Below are 18838 nucleotides of genomic sequence, written 5' to 3'. Positions count from 1 at the left end.
AGAGATCGGGTACTAGGGTCTTAGCAAGAGCAAGAGAGAAGAGAAAACTGATACCCAAGTTCCCACCCAACCCTCCACCAGACCAGAAAATCAGAAGCCTCCTTACGCGGATGCTCATACAGAAACTAAGTTTATTATTTTTTTCTTCTTAAAAAAAAAAAAAAAAAGAAAAAAAGAAAAAAAACTCATTGTAGAGAAGCCCCTCCCCCTTCCCCTAAGGGTGGGGGGCTGTGAAAGATAGCTGGGGAAATCAAGTACAAGGGGGTGGGGACAAAGACTATCTTGCCACCCTTAACACTGCCCAGCCATGTGGGGTGGAAGGGAAGGGGATATGTGAAGAGCCCCGTTTCCATGACAACCAGTTGCCTACCCCCTACTTTGGTGGAAAGAAGGGAGAAGGCCCCTATGTCTCCCTGGAGGATTCCCCCCTCAAAAGACTTCAAGTAGTGGTTAACAGAGTCAGGCCTGGTCATGGAGGGAGAGGGGCCATGGCAGAAAGCCTAGGTGAAGGGGGGCAGCCCACTCACGTCTTGGCTTTACGGCCTCTGTGACTAATGGTAGGGCCAGCCAAGTGGGAAGGGGCGCTGCTGCGCAAGATACGCTGGTCCCCTTGGTTGGTGGCCCCACCAAGCCGGCGGGGGCCAGGCCGGCGCCGTGGGGTCCCATCCCCTTCCTCCTCCTCACCTGAGGCTTCAGCCTCAGACTCCTCTACTGAACCCTCAGGCCCCAGGGGACTTGGGGGCTGCAGGCGGCTCCGCTTTGCCAGCCCAGGACCACAGCCAACTGGGGCCCCTGCCCGTTTGCGAGGCACCTTCTCAGTCTCTAGTGGGGGCACTAGAGACCCTGGACGCAGCCGGGTCGAACGCAGTTTTGGAGCCAATGAGACCACGGGAGGTGTCAATTCTAACCCGCCTGGCCCACTATCCGCTAAATCCAGATCATCCTGAATTACAGCCACTACCATGGACCCTTCACTCTTTCGTCCCCTCATTCCTTCTGCTTCAAGACGTAAGCGGGCCAGGCGGGTGAGGGGGCGGCTTCCATCCTCATCAGATGAACTACCCTCACTCTCCCCCTGGCCCTGGGGTTGCCGCTGCTTCCCCAATCCACAGCTCTCAAGGACAGGAGAGCTGTCGCGGTCCAAGACAGGGAGCTGGCTGGGCCGAGGTGACGGTGGATTCTTGGGAGGTCGGCCCCGCTTCCGCTTGGGTGGGGATGTTGAAATGGTGAGAGTGGTGACAGTGTTGGCGACAGTAGCAGTGGGACAGGCTAGGAGTGGTGGGAGCGGTGGCAGGGGTGGCGGTATCGGGAGTGGCTGTGTCCGGCTCTCTAAGCTGCCATCCCCTGGAGAGGAAATGGTCCCAGGAATGGGCAAATCTCGGGCCTTAGGGGGCCGCCCACGCCTTCTTTTCTCCACAGGTGATAGGATGACAGGCTCGGGTCTATGAACTGGCTGGGGTCCAAGAGGCTGGGGCCCAGGAATAAGCTGGGGTGCCAGGACAGGCTCCGCAACAATAAGGGTCTCAGCCCCAGGGACTGAGTCAGCCCCACTGGTTTTTCCCTTAGAGGTGGATGAAGGTGCCTCATCCACCCCTCGCCCAGCATCTGCTGGAGACCTGTTCTTCTTGGGGGGCCTCCCCCTGCGACGTTTCACAGCAGGAGGGGTGATGGCAAGTAGTGCCCCTTCTCCATTTTCTGGGCTGCCCCCACCAGTCAGCCCCAGCTCAATGTGACGGCGAGCTATGAAGGGCTGCTGGGTTGGGGTGGGCAGTGTGGATGGGGGAGCAGCTTCACAGGGACCACTGGTGGGAGGTGAGGATTCTGGCCCCGACATGCTGCGGGTAGATGGGCTTCCCGGGCTGGCACCAGTCTCAGAGACCCCAGGCACTAGGGTGCTGGCAGTTCCCCGCTGCTGTCGCCGCCGCCTCACCAGTTCCTTTTCCTCTACCACAGTCACTAGCCGTCCTGGCAGCTTGCGAAGCACTTTGGGACCTGGAGGCTGCCCTGGCCGACCAGCCCCCTGACCCCTAATTTCTACATCGGCACTGGTGCGACGCCGAGGGGGCCGGGCAGGCGAAGGACCCTCAGGTGTGGAGGTGGCCGAGGATGAGGTTGACGGGGCTGCGGCCTCAGCTGAAACAAGTTCCTGTGGTTTCTCTGGGGTAGACGTTGGGGTCTGGGCTTCCACCAGCTCTTCTGAGTTCTTGTCAGCCTCCAGTGGCTCCTGAAGTAGCTCATCAGATGCTGCTGAGGGTGGGAGCTCCAGCCTATTGCTCTCACTCAGACACGTGGCCACTTCCTCACCATCAGGCAGCACTGAGAGGATGGTCGCCTCAGCAGGCTCGGGCACCTCCTGCTCTTGACCGTTGGGGACGCTGCCAGCTGCCAGGTTTGGGCTAGGTGCAGAAGAGGTGAGAGAAAGGTTCTTCTCTGACATAGGCAGGATCTCAACAGCAACTGGCAACAGATCCTTAGGGGGCACAAGAGTAATTGGGGAAGTCTCGGAACTGGCCATATCAGCCAGCTCCAGGGACTCAGTAGATGCCATTGCTTGTGCACACAGCTCTGCCTCAGGCCCCATGCCCAAGGGGAGGTTGGTGACTGGTGGGGAAATGGGCACAGAAGGTAGACCAAGCAAGAGAGGGGAGGAAGGAGTTAAGAGAGAAGTTTGGGCTGGAGGTGGGGTATGAGCTGGTGGAGGGGTACAGGCAGGAGGAGGGGTACAGGCAGAAGAACAAGAAGGAGGAATCTGTGCAGAAGGAAGAGGGGGAGAAGGCAAGATATGGACAGGAAGCATGGTTATTGGATTTGGGGCTGAAATGGGGATTGGGGCAGAGATTGGGGCAGGGACTGGGGCAGGAATTGCAGCAGGAGCTGAAGCTGGAGTGGGTCGAGGCCTAGGCGCTGGCCGGGGAACTCGGTCCCTGGCAGGGCTGCAGCGGGGGGGTGTGGAGGTGCTGCGGGGGTGATGCGTGGATGTGACAGGAGTGTGGTTTGCCCCTTGAGTTTCAGCCCGGGCTCCACGAAGACGCTCACTGACGCGAGTCCCTGGCCTTTCGGGGGCCTTGGCCTTCTTACTGCGCCGGTGGCTGCCTCCACCAGTCCCACAGGAAACCTCATCCCCAGCCCCTGGCCCCTCCTCCTCCTCCTGGGGTAGGCGGAACACCTCCTCCTTCGCTTGGTCCAGGTCCTTGCGGGCAGCTTCCACTTGCTCCTACCAAAAACAGAGCCCAATGAGTGGTCAGAGGGAGGCAAGAGGCATGGGGAGTGGGTAGAAAGCAGCCACTTTCCACTTCTATCCCCACCCCCATACTCACTTCTGCCTGCTTGAGCTCCTCTCGGCTCACCTCCTCCAGTGAGGCTTCCAGGAATTTCATGGCATAGCGCTCAATGGGGGTCAGCTGTGGGGAAGAGCAGCGATGATGAACATAGGGACCTGGTGCCCAGGGCCCATCACCCTTGATTATTTTCACCAGAGAAGACAGAAGGAAGGTCGCAGAGTCCAGAGGAAGGAGTTGTGGAGGGTGAGGTTGAGAACTAGTGGATCCAACACAGACCTGTTCTACAAGGGCAGCAATTTCCTGCTCAGCCCGGGACATCTCCTCATCTTCAGCCCCAGGCCGACCAGCCTCCTCTCCGTCAGCAGCAGGAAACCCATCATTCTCATTGAATTCTGCAAGCTCAGCCACCTGTTCAGCCTTGGCCTGGGTGGCCGCACGGATATCCTCTTCATCCTCTGCCCGACACAATGCCTATGAGGGTGTGGGGAAGAATAACCATGAGAATTAAAGAACTTTACATCCTGTGATTTGATTCTGGCAAATGTTTGAGGCCACGTTTACACCAAACCAGATTTACATCAGAACTCAACTCTCTTCTGGGCCCCCAAAATTACCAAAGCAACACAGTGGTCCACAAAGAATGGAACAGATTCAACCAGGAGAGCCACCAGGGACAAAATAACTGTTTTAGAGACCTCTAGTTCCACTTACTTTCCATTCAAGTAAGCCTCAAATCTCTTTAAAAAAGCAATCCCAGAAGTGGTGAATACAAAATAATCCACAATTCTTTTTTGCGCTGAGATGCCTCATGACAACAGGTTAACATATGATCATTCCCCTGAGATGAATATCCAGGGAGATCACAGCAAAGTCACTGAGGGAAGTAGCCTAGAGCATGAGAGGAAGGCACTTGGTAGGGGAAAATTTCTCCATGATAATCCACATCTACAGTTCCCAAACATCTGTCTACTTCTGAAAAAATACAAATGCCCAGACCTCACCACTCAAAATCATGATTTAAGTAGACTGTGAGATGGGACTCAGGAATCAATCTTTTTCAAAGCCTTCCAAGTGATTCCAGTATGCATTAATGTTTGGGAAATGAGAGTTTTACACCATATACAAAGCACTTCTTACATCCACTATGCTATTTAACCTTCAGTTACTTCCTTCTAATTTAGCATTTCAGAAAAGTCGGAAGTGAGGCTCAGAAGATTAAATGGATGTGGCTTAATGAACACTATTAAGAAGCACTGTTGGGGCTTCCCTGGTGGTGCAGTGGTTGAGAGTCCACCTGCCGATGGAGGGGACACGGGTTCGTGCCCCGGTCCGGGAGGATCCCACGTGCCACGGAGCGGCTGGGCCCGTGAGCCATGGCCGCTGAGCCTGCGTGTCCGGAGCCTGTGCTCCGCAACGGGAGAGGCCACAACAGTGACAGGCCCGCGTACCGCAAAAAAAAAAAAAAAAAAAAAAAAGAAGCACTGTTGGAGCTCAAACCTAGAACCGTGGACTCCATATCCTGTGTTCTATCTATGAAATCATGTGAACCAATAAACAATCTACTCACAACTATCAAAGGCCAACTGTAATCTGGGAAGCAGCAGAAATAGTTCTTTCCCCTTGGACAAACTCAAAAGACTGAGAGACAACACACACTACAACCATTAGCTCTACTCTAGGGACTGCCCACTCTTTTTCTGCGGCGGGATCTTTGTTCCCCGACCAGGGATCGAACCCGTGCCCCCTGCAGTGGAAGCACAGAGTCTTAACCACTGGATGGCCAGTGAAGTCCCTGCCCACTCTTTTTTCACCTGCTCCAGGATATGGGTCTGCTTGCTGGCCACAGTCTCTTCCTCATCTTCAGGGGCAGAGGGTATAGATGAGCCAGATGGTTCCTCCAGAGGCATATCAAACAGCTCTCGGATGGTCTGCTTTGGAAAGAACATATGAAAAGTGTCAGAGCCAACGGAATGTTGGTCCCAGATCTATAGCTATGAAGCTGATAGCTCTTAGTAGTATCAGAAGCACCACTAGTTGAAGAGGCAGATCTGTGGAGGCCAAAGCATCCTTTTTAATAAGCAGTAGTTAACTCCTACAGGCATAGCAGTTCTCTCTTGCACAGACTGGAAGATCTTAGTACCTGTTTAAAATAGGCTGTGGTGAAGTTGCCTCCCTCAATTGCCATGTCTCCCAACATTCTCTTCTGGTTTGCCTTTTTTAGGATGTTCTCTTCCACTGTCCGTTCACTGATAAGCCTAGGGGGTGATAAAGGACATGTATAAACAGCCAAATACATCAGTAAAACCCTATTAGCAAAGGGAAAGTAAGGTAAGGGGAGACTAGGCAATACCTATATATGTGGACATCTCGGGTCTGGCCAATTCGGTGACAGCGATCCTGGGCCTGAGCATCCATGGTAGGATTCCAGTCGCTGTCATAAAAAACAACAGTGTCTGCCCCCGTCAGGTTCACGCCCACACCCCCACTCCGAGTTGAAAGGATGAAGCAGAATATGCGTTTGTCTGCATTGAATCGTTCCATCAAGGCCTAGAGGAAAAGGAAAAAAAGATAGTATTGGGAGACATATCCCCAAAAACACACCAAGGCTTAGTGGGGGCCCCTCCTGGGACTCTGAACCCTGGAAAAAGGAGACAGAGCTGAGGCAAGCCTCTAAGGGCCAGAGATGCCTGGGTTACCTGTCTCTGTTCAACTCTAGTAGACCCATCCAGACGCAAGTAGAGGTGGCCATGGTAGGTGAGAAACTGCTCCAACACATCCAGCATTCGGGTCATCTGGGTGAATATGAGCACCCGGTGGCCCTCCGCCTTGAGCTGTCGCAACAGCACTGCCAACGTTTGCAACTTTCCTAAAGAGATATGAAGGGGTACAGGGAGCTAGCTATAAACTGGAGTGGGAAAAACACAGCACTGGAAGCCTGTGTAGTTGAAAGATCAAGTTTTACGCCAGGGTTTCGATCAACCCAGGGGAATCAAAAATATTTAACTTTATATATTTTCTTCTCTTAAGGGTTCTTCCTCTTCAGTCTGCTCCTGTCTTGGATCTGACTTCTTTCAGTCTAACTAGGGGCAGGGTAATACAGACCCTCAGGGGGAAAAAAGAAATCCTCAATGGTGTATGAGCAAGAAAAGACCTTCAAGTACTACACTGAGTTATACCAGCTGCAGCACAAGCCATTCACAAGATAAACATCAACAAATCCATTGATGTCATAGCTCACTTGGATGGAAGGTCACTGAGATAAGAACCAGAGAGGCAGGATCTTATGAGGTTATCTAGTTTAACCTCCCATCAAACACGAAAATAGTGATTCAATCAGTTTGAACACTTTTAACAAAGACTTTCAATTCACCTATTCTGAATGGTTTCAAATGTTATAAAATTATCTTTTTACTAAAATATTTATTGAACACATATTAATAAAAATTCTGCTGACTTTCTTATGTTCTAAGACATTTAAGAAATCTGCAAACATATTACTATAGAAATCTACAAACATATTACTATAGAAATACCTGTGCACAGTTGTGGCAGAAACTATTCGCTACTGTCCAACAGCCATTCTCGGTTAACAGAACCCGATTAATCCTATGGACACCTGGCAGAGATCCCTTGATACCCACGGAAGGCGCACGCCAAACCAACCCCAGAAAATGAATCATTATTGTTCTAAATAAGCCACAGTTCCTTTTTCCCTTTGTCAGTGATTACTCTAAGGATGGGCATATGGCCCAATCTGAGCCAATGAATTTTGAATCAAAGTCAACTGGGAGGGCTTTCTTTCCCAGAAAAAAATGAAAGACTTGCGAGTGTTTTATTTCAACCCCTTGCTTCCTGCCTGGAGCACTGGTGTGCTCCCTGGAGTTATAGCAGCCATCTTAAGACCATGAAGAAATAACCATGAGAATAAAAAGATAAAAGCTAAGGATAGTAGGTAAAGTCCCGGGTCCATGAAGATACCACTAAGCTGCTGAACCAGCCATATACCACCATTCTCGGCATTTCTCATTTAGTAAACAATAAATGATCTTGTGGTTTAAGTCACCGTTGGTTGGTTTTCTGTTACCTGCAGCCAAATTTCTTCTAACCAATAAGATTCTATTCAAAAGGCAAGCATCCTTGTTCAAATCTTTCCCCAAAACAAAATCTACTATTTACTTTTTTTTTTTTTGGCCACCTGGCTTACGAGATCTTAATTCCCCAACCAGGGATGGAACCTGTGCCCTCAGCAGTGAAAGCGTGGAGTCCTACCACTGGACCACCAGGGAATTCCCCAAAATCTACTATTTACTGTGCAGTCTTATACCACCACACACCTTTCCCCATAAATCTGAAAACTCCACGCTGTGCTATGTCATTTGCCATTGTATCCCAAATGATGTAACATGTTCACAAAATAATCACTGAATAAATGAGTTAGCAAACATTTTCAACTTTCATCAAAGTCAAATTCATGGATGCCAAGAATCTATCATGAGGCCTACATTTCTTCATCTCACCCAGAAGCATAACCTAAAAGACTATCTGATGTTTAATGAAATCCACAGAGACCTTATGTACAGCATCCCTTTGATGTAACAGTCTTCAGGCTAAGACAAGAAAAGAGGTCAAGAGACCCTCACTGGCCGAAGAACTCACCGCAATCATACTGGATAAGCCTCAGGTCAGGAAACTGGGTACGCATGTTACACACAATACGGTGCAAAGGACGAGCCCGGGGCCAGAGCTCACGAGCCAATTGCTCCTGGAAGGCTGCCTGACGAGGGGCCAGCCAAGGAGGTGGGTGGCAGGCGTGCAAGGAAGGGGGAGGTGCCTCCACAGGAGGCATGACAAAGATGAACCTGTAAAAAGAAGGCAAGCAGTATAAAATATGGAACTCTGAATGGCCCCAGAAGTTAGCACCTTTACCAGCCCTAACCACTATATCCACTCAGAGGCCCCAAGACCCACTTCCCATTAGCACTTAGCCCTGCCAACCTCTCAATGATTTCTGACAGCTGGTCTAGTCGTTGCTGGGGAAACAGTACAGCCTGGCGGGCAGCCTCGGTATAAGTCCAAAAGGTGGGGTGGCTGGGGCCAGGAGAACGAGGGCCGATGGGGCTGGCAACAGGTTGGGGCAGGGTACAGAAATCCAAGACTTCAGTCCCATACACGGGTGCCAGGGCCCCATGAGCCTCACTAAGTTGGAAAATCCGTTCCAGGCGTTCAGACCGCTGCTGCTTCCGCTTTTCCTCCAGAGAGTCCTGAGGATAAGAGGAGAAAAACACAGAAAAAGTGATCAGCGTCCTTATAGAAAATCTGGCAGTTCCTCCCAGAATTAAACATAATCTGTGGAAACCATAAGATTCAACAATACACTATTTTGGTTCTTCCAAATTGTCAATAATGGGAGTTATTCTTTTCCCAATGTTAAATGAAATAACTTCTCCACAAAAGAAAACTGATCTTCCCTGTATGCTACCAAAGCAGGTGCCTGAATATTCAAAATTAAGATCCGTATGTTTGACAAACTTATAGAATGGATGATTTGCGTGAGTTTTCCCATGTAACACTTAAATCCAGAATATCCAAGTTAATTTATCTTCTTGCAGTAGATCCAAAACAATTATTAAAATCCCTCCTCAAATCACTGACCAGGATACAGAGAGGCTAATCAAATCCATGGCAGGTTTTTGTCCAAGGTCAGACTGGAACGGGGTGGGATGGGAACAGCTAACCAGACATCTAGGTAACCCCGAGAGAGAAAAGGGGAGTGCCCTGGCTGACAGGATACCTGTATGACTTTGACCCAATCCTTTCCCATCTTTGTGCTTCCAGTTTCACAGGCTATAAAACCACCTAACTCTTTTGTAGCACTTATCACACTTGTAGTTTTACATGTATAGGATTCTTTGATTAACATCTTCTACCCACTAAACTGTAAGCCCCTCACCGTAATCATCCAGTATCCAACTCAGTATCTGGCACAAAGTAGGCTTTCAATAAATATGTTATTAGAATGAACAAATAATGAAGGAGACTGGACCCTACAAGATGGTCCTGAAAAAAAGCAGTGTCCCAAATCTCCCTTCCTGACTGCTACCTTAAGCTTGACCTCTTGGCTCCTGGTGGTCTAATAAGTGAGGAAGGAAAGCATCCTAGCAGAGGGAAAAATCATTAAGGCCAGCTCTCATTAAGTAGCAGCAAAGGAGACAATATTTGCAAATCATCTACCTGAAAAAGGACTTGTATCAAGAATAAAGAACTCTTACAACTCAATAACAAAAAGGAAAAGAATAAAATAACCCAATTAAAAAAGGGAAAGGATCTGAATAGACATTTCTTCAAAGAAGATATACAAATGGCTAACAACCACTGAAAAGATGCTCAACATCATTAGCCATCAGAAAAATGCAAATCAAAACCACAAAAGGGACTTCCCTGGTGGTGCAGTGGATAAGACTCTACTCTGTGCTCCCAATACAGGAGGCCCGGGTTCGATCCCTGGTCAGGGAACTAGATCCCACATGCATACCTCAACTAAGCGTTCGCATGCCACAACTAAGGAGCTGGCGAGCTGCAACTGCAGTGCCCTGGAGCTGCAACTAAGGAGCCCCCCGCTGCAACTAAGGCCCGGCGCAACCAAATAAATAAATATTTAAAAACCACAGGATACCACTTCAAACCCACTAGGATGGCTATAATCAAAAAAGACAAATAATAACAAGTTTTTGGCAAAGATGTAGACAACCTGGAACCCTCACAAGCGCTGGTGGGAATGTAAAATGGTACAGCCACTTTGGAAAACAGTTTGTCAGTTCCTCGAACAAACATAGTTACCATAACCCAGTTAATTCCACTCCTAAATTTACATCCAATATAACCGAACATATATGAAAAGATACAAAATCTTATACATGAATGTTCACAGCAGCATTATTCATAACAGCCAAAAAGAAGAAACAAACCAAATGTCCCCCAATCAACTGATGAATAGATATATAAAATGTGGTATATTCATACAATGGCATATTATTCAACAATTTTTAAAAAATGAAGTACTGATATATATACATATATATATGTCAGTTATAGCATAACATGGATGAACCTCAAAAATATTAAGTAAAAGAAGCCAGTCACAAAAAACCGTATATGACTCCATAAGTAAATCTACAGATACAAGTTATTTAGAGCTAGGAGGGATGGAAAGGTCAGGGATGATGGTTAAGGGTGTGGGGTTTCTTTTTTTTTAGGGCAATGAAAATGTTCTAAAGTTGATTGTTGTCATGGTTGCATAACTCTGTGAATATACTAAAAGCCAATGAACTGTATGGTTTAAATAGGTGAACTGTATGGTATGTGATTTATATCTCAAACTGTTTAAAGAAAAAGTATCAAGAAGCTGCTACCTACTTGCAGAGCAATGAAAATTTAACACAGACCATGGGGTTGCACCCTTGGGCTAGGATCTAGGCTCTCCTCTCTCTACTTCCAAAAAGCCAGACCAACCTGGCAGCATTAGAGAAAGACCAAAGGTGGAAGCAAGTGGCAAAGATGGGAGGGTGGGGGACTGGGGCCGAGAATAAGCAGCTCTATTATCAGAGTGAGAAAAAGACAAGAGGGCCTGGAAGGACTCACTAGATCTTTCTCATTATTGGGTCCTGGGTTACTTACTCTGAGTTGCAACTTTTATTTAACCAAATATATATACAACTATATATATGATAGGAAAAAATGGCTACCAGAAAGCTCATGAAGGGACAGAGTTCTTTTTATTTCCCACTTAATCACCATGGAGGTAAAAAACTACAGCAAATGACCGTCAAAGTCAAACGCTCATGATCTTTAGGGAACTGTATTCCGTGGTGTCCTTTCTCCCCTAGAAGTTCAAATACTTAATGGTGACAGTTTTAGCAACTGAGAAAAATCCTCCTGTCTCTGAGGACTGCCTCTTGTGGGGAAGAAGAGAAAGCAATGGAGCCAGCACATCTGTGTTCTCACAAGTTGTATAAATTTTAAAACATCATTTAGTAGGCTAGTTTCATCTGTAAAATGGGGCAATTAGATGCCAACACTAACTCAAAAGAGTAAGCAAGAACCAAAGAGACCAAATGTAACAAGAAAGCCTTGAACACATCAGTGATTAATAGTTTTAAAAGCACATTATGTCCTCAATTACTTCCTCTGTGAAAAGTAGGACATGGATTATTCTTCCCATTTTACAAATAAGAGTAAAGGCCCAGGGAAGGGCTTTGTCCAGTGACATTCAAGTATTAGGTCCACAAAACTAGGCTTCGTAATTTACCAAGATAAAGGTGACATTATTTTGTTCCATCCACTCTGTAGCAACACTCCAAAGAAATTCAATTTCCTGTTCCCTCTCCTTTGAGGCAGTAAAACTTACCAGATAGAAAGGGGAACGAGGTGGTGGTGGGGGCTGGCGTCGAGGTCGGGGACCACTGAACGAGGTAGCAGTGGAGGGAGGGCTGGGGGGACCAGAGCGTAATGTCAGTGTCTCAGGCTCATCCTTGGAAACAGGCAGCCGGGATACCATGGTGACAGGCAAGGGAGCGGCACCGGTTGCCGAAACCACGAGGGAAGATGCCTGGGAAGCTGGGGCCTGTGTTGAGGCTGGGGCCAGTGCCAGAGTCTGAGCTGCCGCTGGGCCCAAGGTGGGCACCGGCACTGGGGCAGGGCTCAAGGTCAGTGTTTGCACTGAAGCTGGGGCCAGGAGTGAAGCAGATGACGACACCGTAGCCAAAGTCAGTGTGTGAGCTGGGGCCGGGCCCATTGGAGAAACTGGAGCCAGAGGGGGTGCTGGAGCCAAAGACAGCGTCTGAGATGGACACAGTGGTGGTCCCGGTGCCAAAGACAGTGTCTGGGCTGGAGCTGGTACTAGGGATGCTGCTGGAGTCAATGACAATGTCTGAGCTGGAAAAGAACCTTGGGGGTTCCCAGTTCCCAAAGAGAGTGTCTGAGATGGAGACGATCCGCCAAGAGTGGATGCTAAAGCTGGGGGTAAAGCCAGTGTCTGCGTAGAAGCCGGACTCGGGAGAGGTGACGGAACCGGGGCTGGTACCATAGTTTGAGCTGATGATGGAACCAACACAGGAGCTGGGGCTGGCACCAGTGAGGAAGCTGAGGCTAAAGGAGTTCCTGGAGTAGATGATGAAGCCAGAAGTGGAACCGAAGTCTGCGATGGAGCCAGTACAGGAGTAGGACCTAGTGATGGAGCCAGGACTGGAAGAGGAGCCAGAGAAGGAGCTGGAGAAGGAGCCAGGATTGCTGTCTGTGGAGCCACCATGGGAGCCAGAGAGGTGGCTAGAGCCTGAGATGCAGTAGGTGCTGGAGCCAAAAGGGAAGCCTGAGCTGGAGCTTGATTTGATGCTGCCGGAAAAGGACTGGCCAGAGCAGAAGCTGGCACCAGGACAGGTGAACATGCTGGGGCCACGGCTGAGTTCAACCCTGGAACATGTGAAGAGGCTGGAGCCAACAACAGAGGGTGACCAGGTGCCTGAGATGGGGACAGGGATGGAGTTGTGGCCAAACCTAGAGTCAAGGCTGACGCTGATGGAGAAGTCCCAACTGGTGCCAAAGAGGGAGGTCCAGGAGCCGCTGCCAGTGTTGGAGTCACATTAGTCAACAGAGCTGGGCCTGAAGCCGAAACAGGCAAGGGGGCTGAGATGGGGATGGTGAGTGGAGCTGAGGCTGGGGACGGAAGCGTTGTGCAGACAGAGATGGGGAGTGAAGATGATACTGGAACTGGGACTGTAGAAGACACAGGACTAGCAAGGGGAGAGGAGTTGGGAACTGGCATTGGAGAAGAGGCTGGCCCAGGTAGTGAGGATGGCACGGGGAGAGGAGAAGAGATGGTCAAGGGAGCAGCTCCGGGTGCTGAAGCTGTGGAGACAGAGGATAAGTTAGCCCCCAAATTCTTTTCTTGCTCCTTCTATTACCCTGTCCCACCCCTTCCCTTACCCCCAAGCTTCACCTGTTTTCCAGAAGACCTTCACTCCCACACCATGAGATCAAAGATTCAAGGAATCTAACAATTCAACATTTCCTTTCCCTCCAAAGTTCCAACTTATGTATCTTGGAATTAGGCAAGGGCTCGGCAGACCATTTTGGGGGCTAATGCAAATCAGTATACTGATAACGAAAGGATCTATTGTGACTTAGAAACCCTCTGGGCCACCCTATCTCCATTCCTGACAAAAATTTGTGGCCTCAGCCACCTGAACTCACCACTGACTTCAGGCGTAGGACTGTGGACCAGCTTGAGAAGTGGCCTCACCAGAGTGGATGTGGGTATGGGAGCCCGGGCAGTACCCAGAGCAGGTGTGGGTAGCCGGCCAGGGGTTAATGTGGGGCGTGGAGTCAACACAGCTGGAAGCCCAGAGCTCGGAGGCCGGGGTGCTGGGGCCAACGGAGGAACAGGAGTCAGTCCATCCCGAGGGGCCTGTCTCACTACAATCTTCACCACGCCTGTATTATTCACCATGGTTGGTGGCACTGCAAGAGGAAGCTAGATTGAGGGGAAGGTAGAAAAGAAACAAGAGACCCAAAGGATGGAAGAAGTCCAAGGGCAGGAGAGGGTAGCAGACAGATATCAGAGATACTGGCAAAGGAAAACAACACTGAGGGAAGGCTAGACAGACAGTAGCCCAGGGCATGCCTGGAAGGACCAAGGCCAGCAGGGCTAAGTAAGTAGGAAGGCCAGAAGCCTCACCCTGGTTAGCAGCAAGCGGAAGGCTGAGGCCAGTGGGGGCAGGGGTGGTGCTGGGGGTCGAAGAAGGCAGCACAGAGACAGGGGTAGGGCCAGGGGTCGGGGCCACGGCCTGGATGAGGGCCACATGGGCAGGCTGGCTGATGAGGTGGTGCTGCCCCCCTGCTGACACCAGGTGCACCACATTCCCTGGGTTAAGGGAAGAGAGAAAGAAAGAAAGAAGCAGCTATCAGCCGGAGGAGGGCAGAGGCAAGAGAAGAGAGAAAGAACGAAGAGGGAATAACTTCTCCAGAATAAACTCATACCTATCTTGATCAAAAGACCCCCTCCAACCATTCCCCTTGGCCCCACCCACCAAAAGGTAAGGAAAGAAACATAAAGGCTGACATCTGAAAAGAGCCACAAAAACAAAGGGACAAAGAGGAGGAGGAAAAAGGCAGGACAGGGGGTGGGTTTTACCTACTTTGCAGCGGGCGGGGCTGCCCCACAGCAAGCTGGCGCACCTGCGCACCAGTCAAAGTCAGCTTGTTGCCCTGGATTTGGAAGGTGAGAGGTTTGCTTCCCCCTGTACTAGCCACTGGCCGCTGTGCCAGTGAGGCTAACTGCCCGATGCTGACCACTTCACCTGCTATGAATAAAGAAGAGGCTTAATGTACATGGGGCTCACTCTGCTCAAACTCACTTCACAGACCTTCATGAGGCACAAGTCTCCAGTTTCTCCAACCCTCCCCCTCAACTTACCATGTTCCAATAAGCTTAGCCTCCACCTACAGCCTTTGAGCTTTTGACATGCTACTCCTTCCAATCCCACCTGTTTGCTTTGCAATCTCCTTTACATCCTCTAACAGCTTTCCACCATACTGAGCTAATCACCACCTGCCTCCTCTACACTGCCCTTTTACCCCAAATAATTTTCTACTGCTAGGCTTACCACTATTTATTCATCTATGGATCATCTCCCCAACTAGAGACTGTGAACTACTTGAGGGCTCTTACTTGATTATGAATTACCAATGCCTGGCAAAATACCTAATATATGTTAGCCACCATGATACACTCATGGTCCTGAGCTTTTCCTCTCCAGCTCCATGGCATGTAGGCTTTCCTCCCACCTCAAGTCCTTCACCCTCACAGAGCCCTGGGAACTTACAGGGCAGGCGAGCTTGCATATCGGGAGACAGGATGAGGCGCTGTGGAGCAGGAGTAGGAGCTGGCACTGCCGTGGTGGGAGCCGTGGCTGTGGTGGTACAGGTGGTGGTGACAGCAGCAGAAGGGAAGGTATAGCCCGGTGGCACGGTAAGGGGCTTCAACAGGCTGGAGGAGCCTGGGGGCGGGGCAGGGCTCAGGCGAACAGGAGCAGGTGGGGCTGGCTTCAAGGATAGGGTTGGCGTGGGAGGCCGTGAGGTCCCACTCAAGACCCCCAGAGGGGATGGCATCACTGTAAACACAAAGCAAACACCTGTCAGATATACCTTGACTAAAGCCTCAGCCTGGTCCTAGAAACCTCCATACATAATCCCTTGTAGCCCATCAAACACCACACCCCTGTCTCCAACCCAGCTCCTCAAACACTAATTTCATTACTTCTCCCCCAATCTGAACAATCTGCCTGAAGTATCCCCCAGCATCCTGGCTCCCTTGGAACTCACCCTGGGGAAGAGGCCCACCGTTTGGCTGCAGTGGGGGCAAAAGAACAGGGCCAGGAGGCCGGGATGCCGGAATGAGTGGGGGCCCAGAAGGCGAGGCCGACACCATCAGTGGTGCTGGCAGCACTGGGGGGGTTGGGCCAGGCGTGGGCTGGGCTGAGAGCTCAGGGCCTGGAGGGGGTCGGACTGGGACAGGGCCCAGGGGAGTCCGTGGACTGTTCACCACCACCACTGTCCGGCCTTCTTGCTTGGGCATTGGCTGCAGCATCCTACGAGGAAAAACAAGGGGATGGGTAGGGAAGGAGGGAGAGTGAAGAATAGGAAAAGAAATTAATAAGGAAGATGAGGCAGAAAAACAGACAGATTATAAAAGCAAAGGAGAGAAAGGTAAGACCCAATGGAGAAAGCGGGAAAGAAATCCGATAACCAAAAAGCACAAAGCGAAAAAAGAAAAAGCACGAAGCAGAGAGAGGAGGGAGAAAAAAAAAATCAGTGACAAACACAAGGGCCTCTCCCAAAACCATCTTCTGGTTATTCTATCCCCCGATTCCTCCAAGTATTTTTCATCCATCTATATGAACATTCCAGCCTAGCCTCCAACTCTTACCTTTCCACCCCAATTCCCCCCGCCAGCTGCAGCCACTTTTTTCTAGGAACCCACTTCCTTATTCCTCGGCCCTGGTACCTGTTGACCTTCATCTTGACTGGCTTGGGCCGGGGTGGGGGGTCCGGAGCAGTAGCCACCTCTAGCAGAACCCGGCGGGAAAGGCGGTGCTGGGGTAGAAATGTGTCGGCCTCATATCTAGAGACACGACCCTCCAGGCCAATGAGATCAAATCGACCCATGTCTATCCGCTGACATAAGAAGGAACACAAGAGCATAGTGTCAAAGGAGCCAATTTGGCAATGATTTCTTGGATATCACACCAAAAGCACAGACAACAAAAGAAAAAAACTGATAAATTAGACTGCATCAAAAGACACTATTAATAAAGTGAAAAGGCAACCCACAGATTAGGACCAAAATTATTTGCAAATCATGTATCTGGTAAGAGGCTAACATCCAGAACACACAAAGTCCTACTACAACTCAACAAAAAAAAACAAACAATCCAATTTAAAAACTGGCGGGAATTTCCTGGCGGTCCAGTGGTTAGGACTCTGCACTTTCACTGCTGAAGAACCAGGTTCAAGCCCTGCTCGGGGAATTAAGATCCCACAGGCCCCACAGCGTGGCCAAAAATAAAAATAAAAATTGGCAAAGGTCTCAAACAGACATTTCTCCAGAGAAAATATACAATAAGCACGTGAAAAGATGTTCAACATAACTAATCATTAGGGAAATCAAAATCACAATGAGATACCACCTCACCTACTCAGACAGCCGTTATCAAAAAAACAGAAAACAGGTGTTGGCAATGATGTGGAGAACTCAGAACCTTTGCAAAATGCTGGTAGGAATGTAAAATAGTGCAGCTGCTACGGAAATCAGTATAGCTGTTGCTCAAAAAATTAAAAATAGAATAATCATATGATGCAGCAATTCCATTTCTGTGTATATATACCCAGAAGAATTGAAAGTAGGGACTTAAACACACATTTGAACACCTATGCTCACAGCAGCATTATTCACAGTAACCAAAAGGTGGAAACAACCGCAGTGTCCACTGATGAACAGATAAACGTGGTATTTGTCTCTATGTATGTAAATGTATACATGTGCACACCCACATACATGTATACACATACACAAGAACATGTACGATAGAATATTACCCAACCAAGGAAATCCTTACACATGCTTGAAGACATTCTACTAAGTAAATATGCCAGTCACAAAAGGACAAATACTGTATGATCACACATACATGAAGTACCTAGAATAGTAAGTTTATAGAAACAGAAAGTAGAATGGTGGCTGCCAGGTGCTGGGAACAGAGGGAGAATGGGGAGTTATTATTTAATGGGTATGGAGTTTCAGTTTAGAAAGATGAAAAAATTTCTGAAGATGGATGATAGTGATGGCTGTACAACTATGTGAATGTACTTAGTGCCACTGTACCATATGCTTAGAAACAGTTAAAATATTTAAGCATTATTAATATGCCAGGCAATTCTAAAAATATTAACACAATTCTCACAAACATACTGCAGAATAGGCCTTATAACCCCAGTTTTGAAGGGCAAGCAAATTTAGGGTTAAAGGTTAATAATTAGCTTGCCCAAAGTGACACAGTTAGAAAACGATGAAACTGGAATAATGCTGAGGTGACAGGGCAAGTAAGTATGCAAAAGGTCAGACTCCAGCATAAAGAAAAGAGGTGCAGGGGTGGGTAGGGCCAATAACCTTGGAGGCAACTGCTTACCTGGAGAGGGTGGACATCAGTGGCCCTTAGCACCAGAGAGGCGGTGCTGAAACAGATGCCTGGAGTGATGAAGGGGGAGGTAACGGGTCGAGGGTCAAACAGGTTTGGATGATTGCAGACTTTTCGCAGCTGCATCAAAATGTTGATGACGCTCATGAAATGGCCCGTGGCTAGTGTCTCCTTAGTTCTGGGAGAAAGGAGAAATAAATGGGACATCTTGATAGTCACCTCCGCTCCACTGTAGGGTCCCAGGCCCACCCTCGGTCCTCCCTTACGTGGTCTGTGCCATGAAGTCATCATAGAGACAGCGCTGGCGCTTGGAGAGCCGGCAGCGGATAACATGCTCATATTTTTTGGGCATCTGCTTCTCAACATCCACCTTAACTCGGCGCAGCAAAAAAGGCCGCAAAACCTAAAAGCAAATAAGCAGGAGGCTGACAGGAGAACAGCGGGCACTATACCCCAGCCTAGACCCTCTACCTGGGTCTTGGCCTGATGACCAGCAGAGCGCTGGCTTAGCCCGTCAGTAAACACTCATGGAGCCATGCAGCATGCCGGGAACCAATCACACAAAGGTGAATCAGATGCAAGCCCTCCTCTCAAGGAATTTATTACAATGAAAGAGACGAACATAAAGATTATACCACAACACAAGAAGTGATAAAGAAGGCACTGAGGACAGAGCAACTAACTAAGCAGAAGGGATGAGTCAAACTACAGTTCCAAGAAGTAACTGTAAATTTACAAGATTGTGAAAGTAAATCCAGCCAAGAAGCTGAGAACAAATCTGTGGCACTGACAGCAGCAAAGAAAACCAAA

At 49.0% G+C, this 18838-nt stretch overlaps 1 protein-coding gene across 6 annotated transcripts in view; it reads right to left on the bottom strand.

Moving 5' to 3' along the window:
• Positions 1-113: 113 nt before the first annotated feature.
• Positions 114-18838, bottom strand: part of SRCAP (Snf2 related CREBBP activator protein) — a 32538-nt gene continuing 13813 nt past the window's right edge. For 4 of the 6 annotated variants that reach the window (XM_033426172.2, XM_033426175.2, XM_033426174.2 and 1 more), the window contains exons 17-34: positions 18295-18431; positions 18020-18206; positions 16339-16508; positions 15657-15922; positions 15158-15445; positions 14471-14635; positions 14011-14196; positions 13527-13793; positions 11686-13181; positions 8277-8542; positions 7938-8140; positions 5978-6147; positions 5632-5828; positions 5422-5536; positions 5093-5212; positions 3558-3752; positions 3318-3401; positions 114-3214 (exon numbers count right to left, since the gene is read on the bottom strand). In XM_033426172.2, coding sequence (XP_033282063.1) covers positions 524-3214; positions 3318-3401; positions 3558-3752; positions 5093-5212; positions 5422-5536; positions 5632-5828; positions 5978-6147; positions 7938-8140; positions 8277-8542; positions 11686-13181; positions 13527-13793; positions 14011-14196; positions 14471-14635; positions 15158-15445; positions 15657-15922; positions 16339-16508; positions 18020-18206; positions 18295-18431 — 7203 coding nt within the window. In that variant the 3' untranslated portion in view covers positions 114-523. The remainder of the gene's footprint in view (positions 3215-3317; positions 3402-3557; positions 3753-5092; positions 5213-5421; positions 5537-5631; positions 5829-5977; positions 6148-7937; positions 8141-8276; positions 8543-11685; positions 13182-13526; positions 13794-14010; positions 14197-14470; positions 14636-15157; positions 15446-15656; positions 15923-16338; positions 16509-18019; positions 18207-18294; positions 18432-18838) is intronic. The other 2 variants (XM_033426177.2, XM_033426176.2) reach the window with 2 other exon arrangements.

This window comes from Orcinus orca, chromosome 16 (assembly GCF_937001465.1).
Source record: "Orcinus orca chromosome 16, mOrcOrc1.1, whole genome shotgun sequence".
Lineage (NCBI taxonomy): Eukaryota > Metazoa > Chordata > Mammalia > Artiodactyla > Delphinidae > Orcinus > Orcinus orca.
The sequence above is the reverse complement of the archived record's forward strand: the minus strand, read 5'-3'. Positions and strand labels throughout refer to the sequence as shown.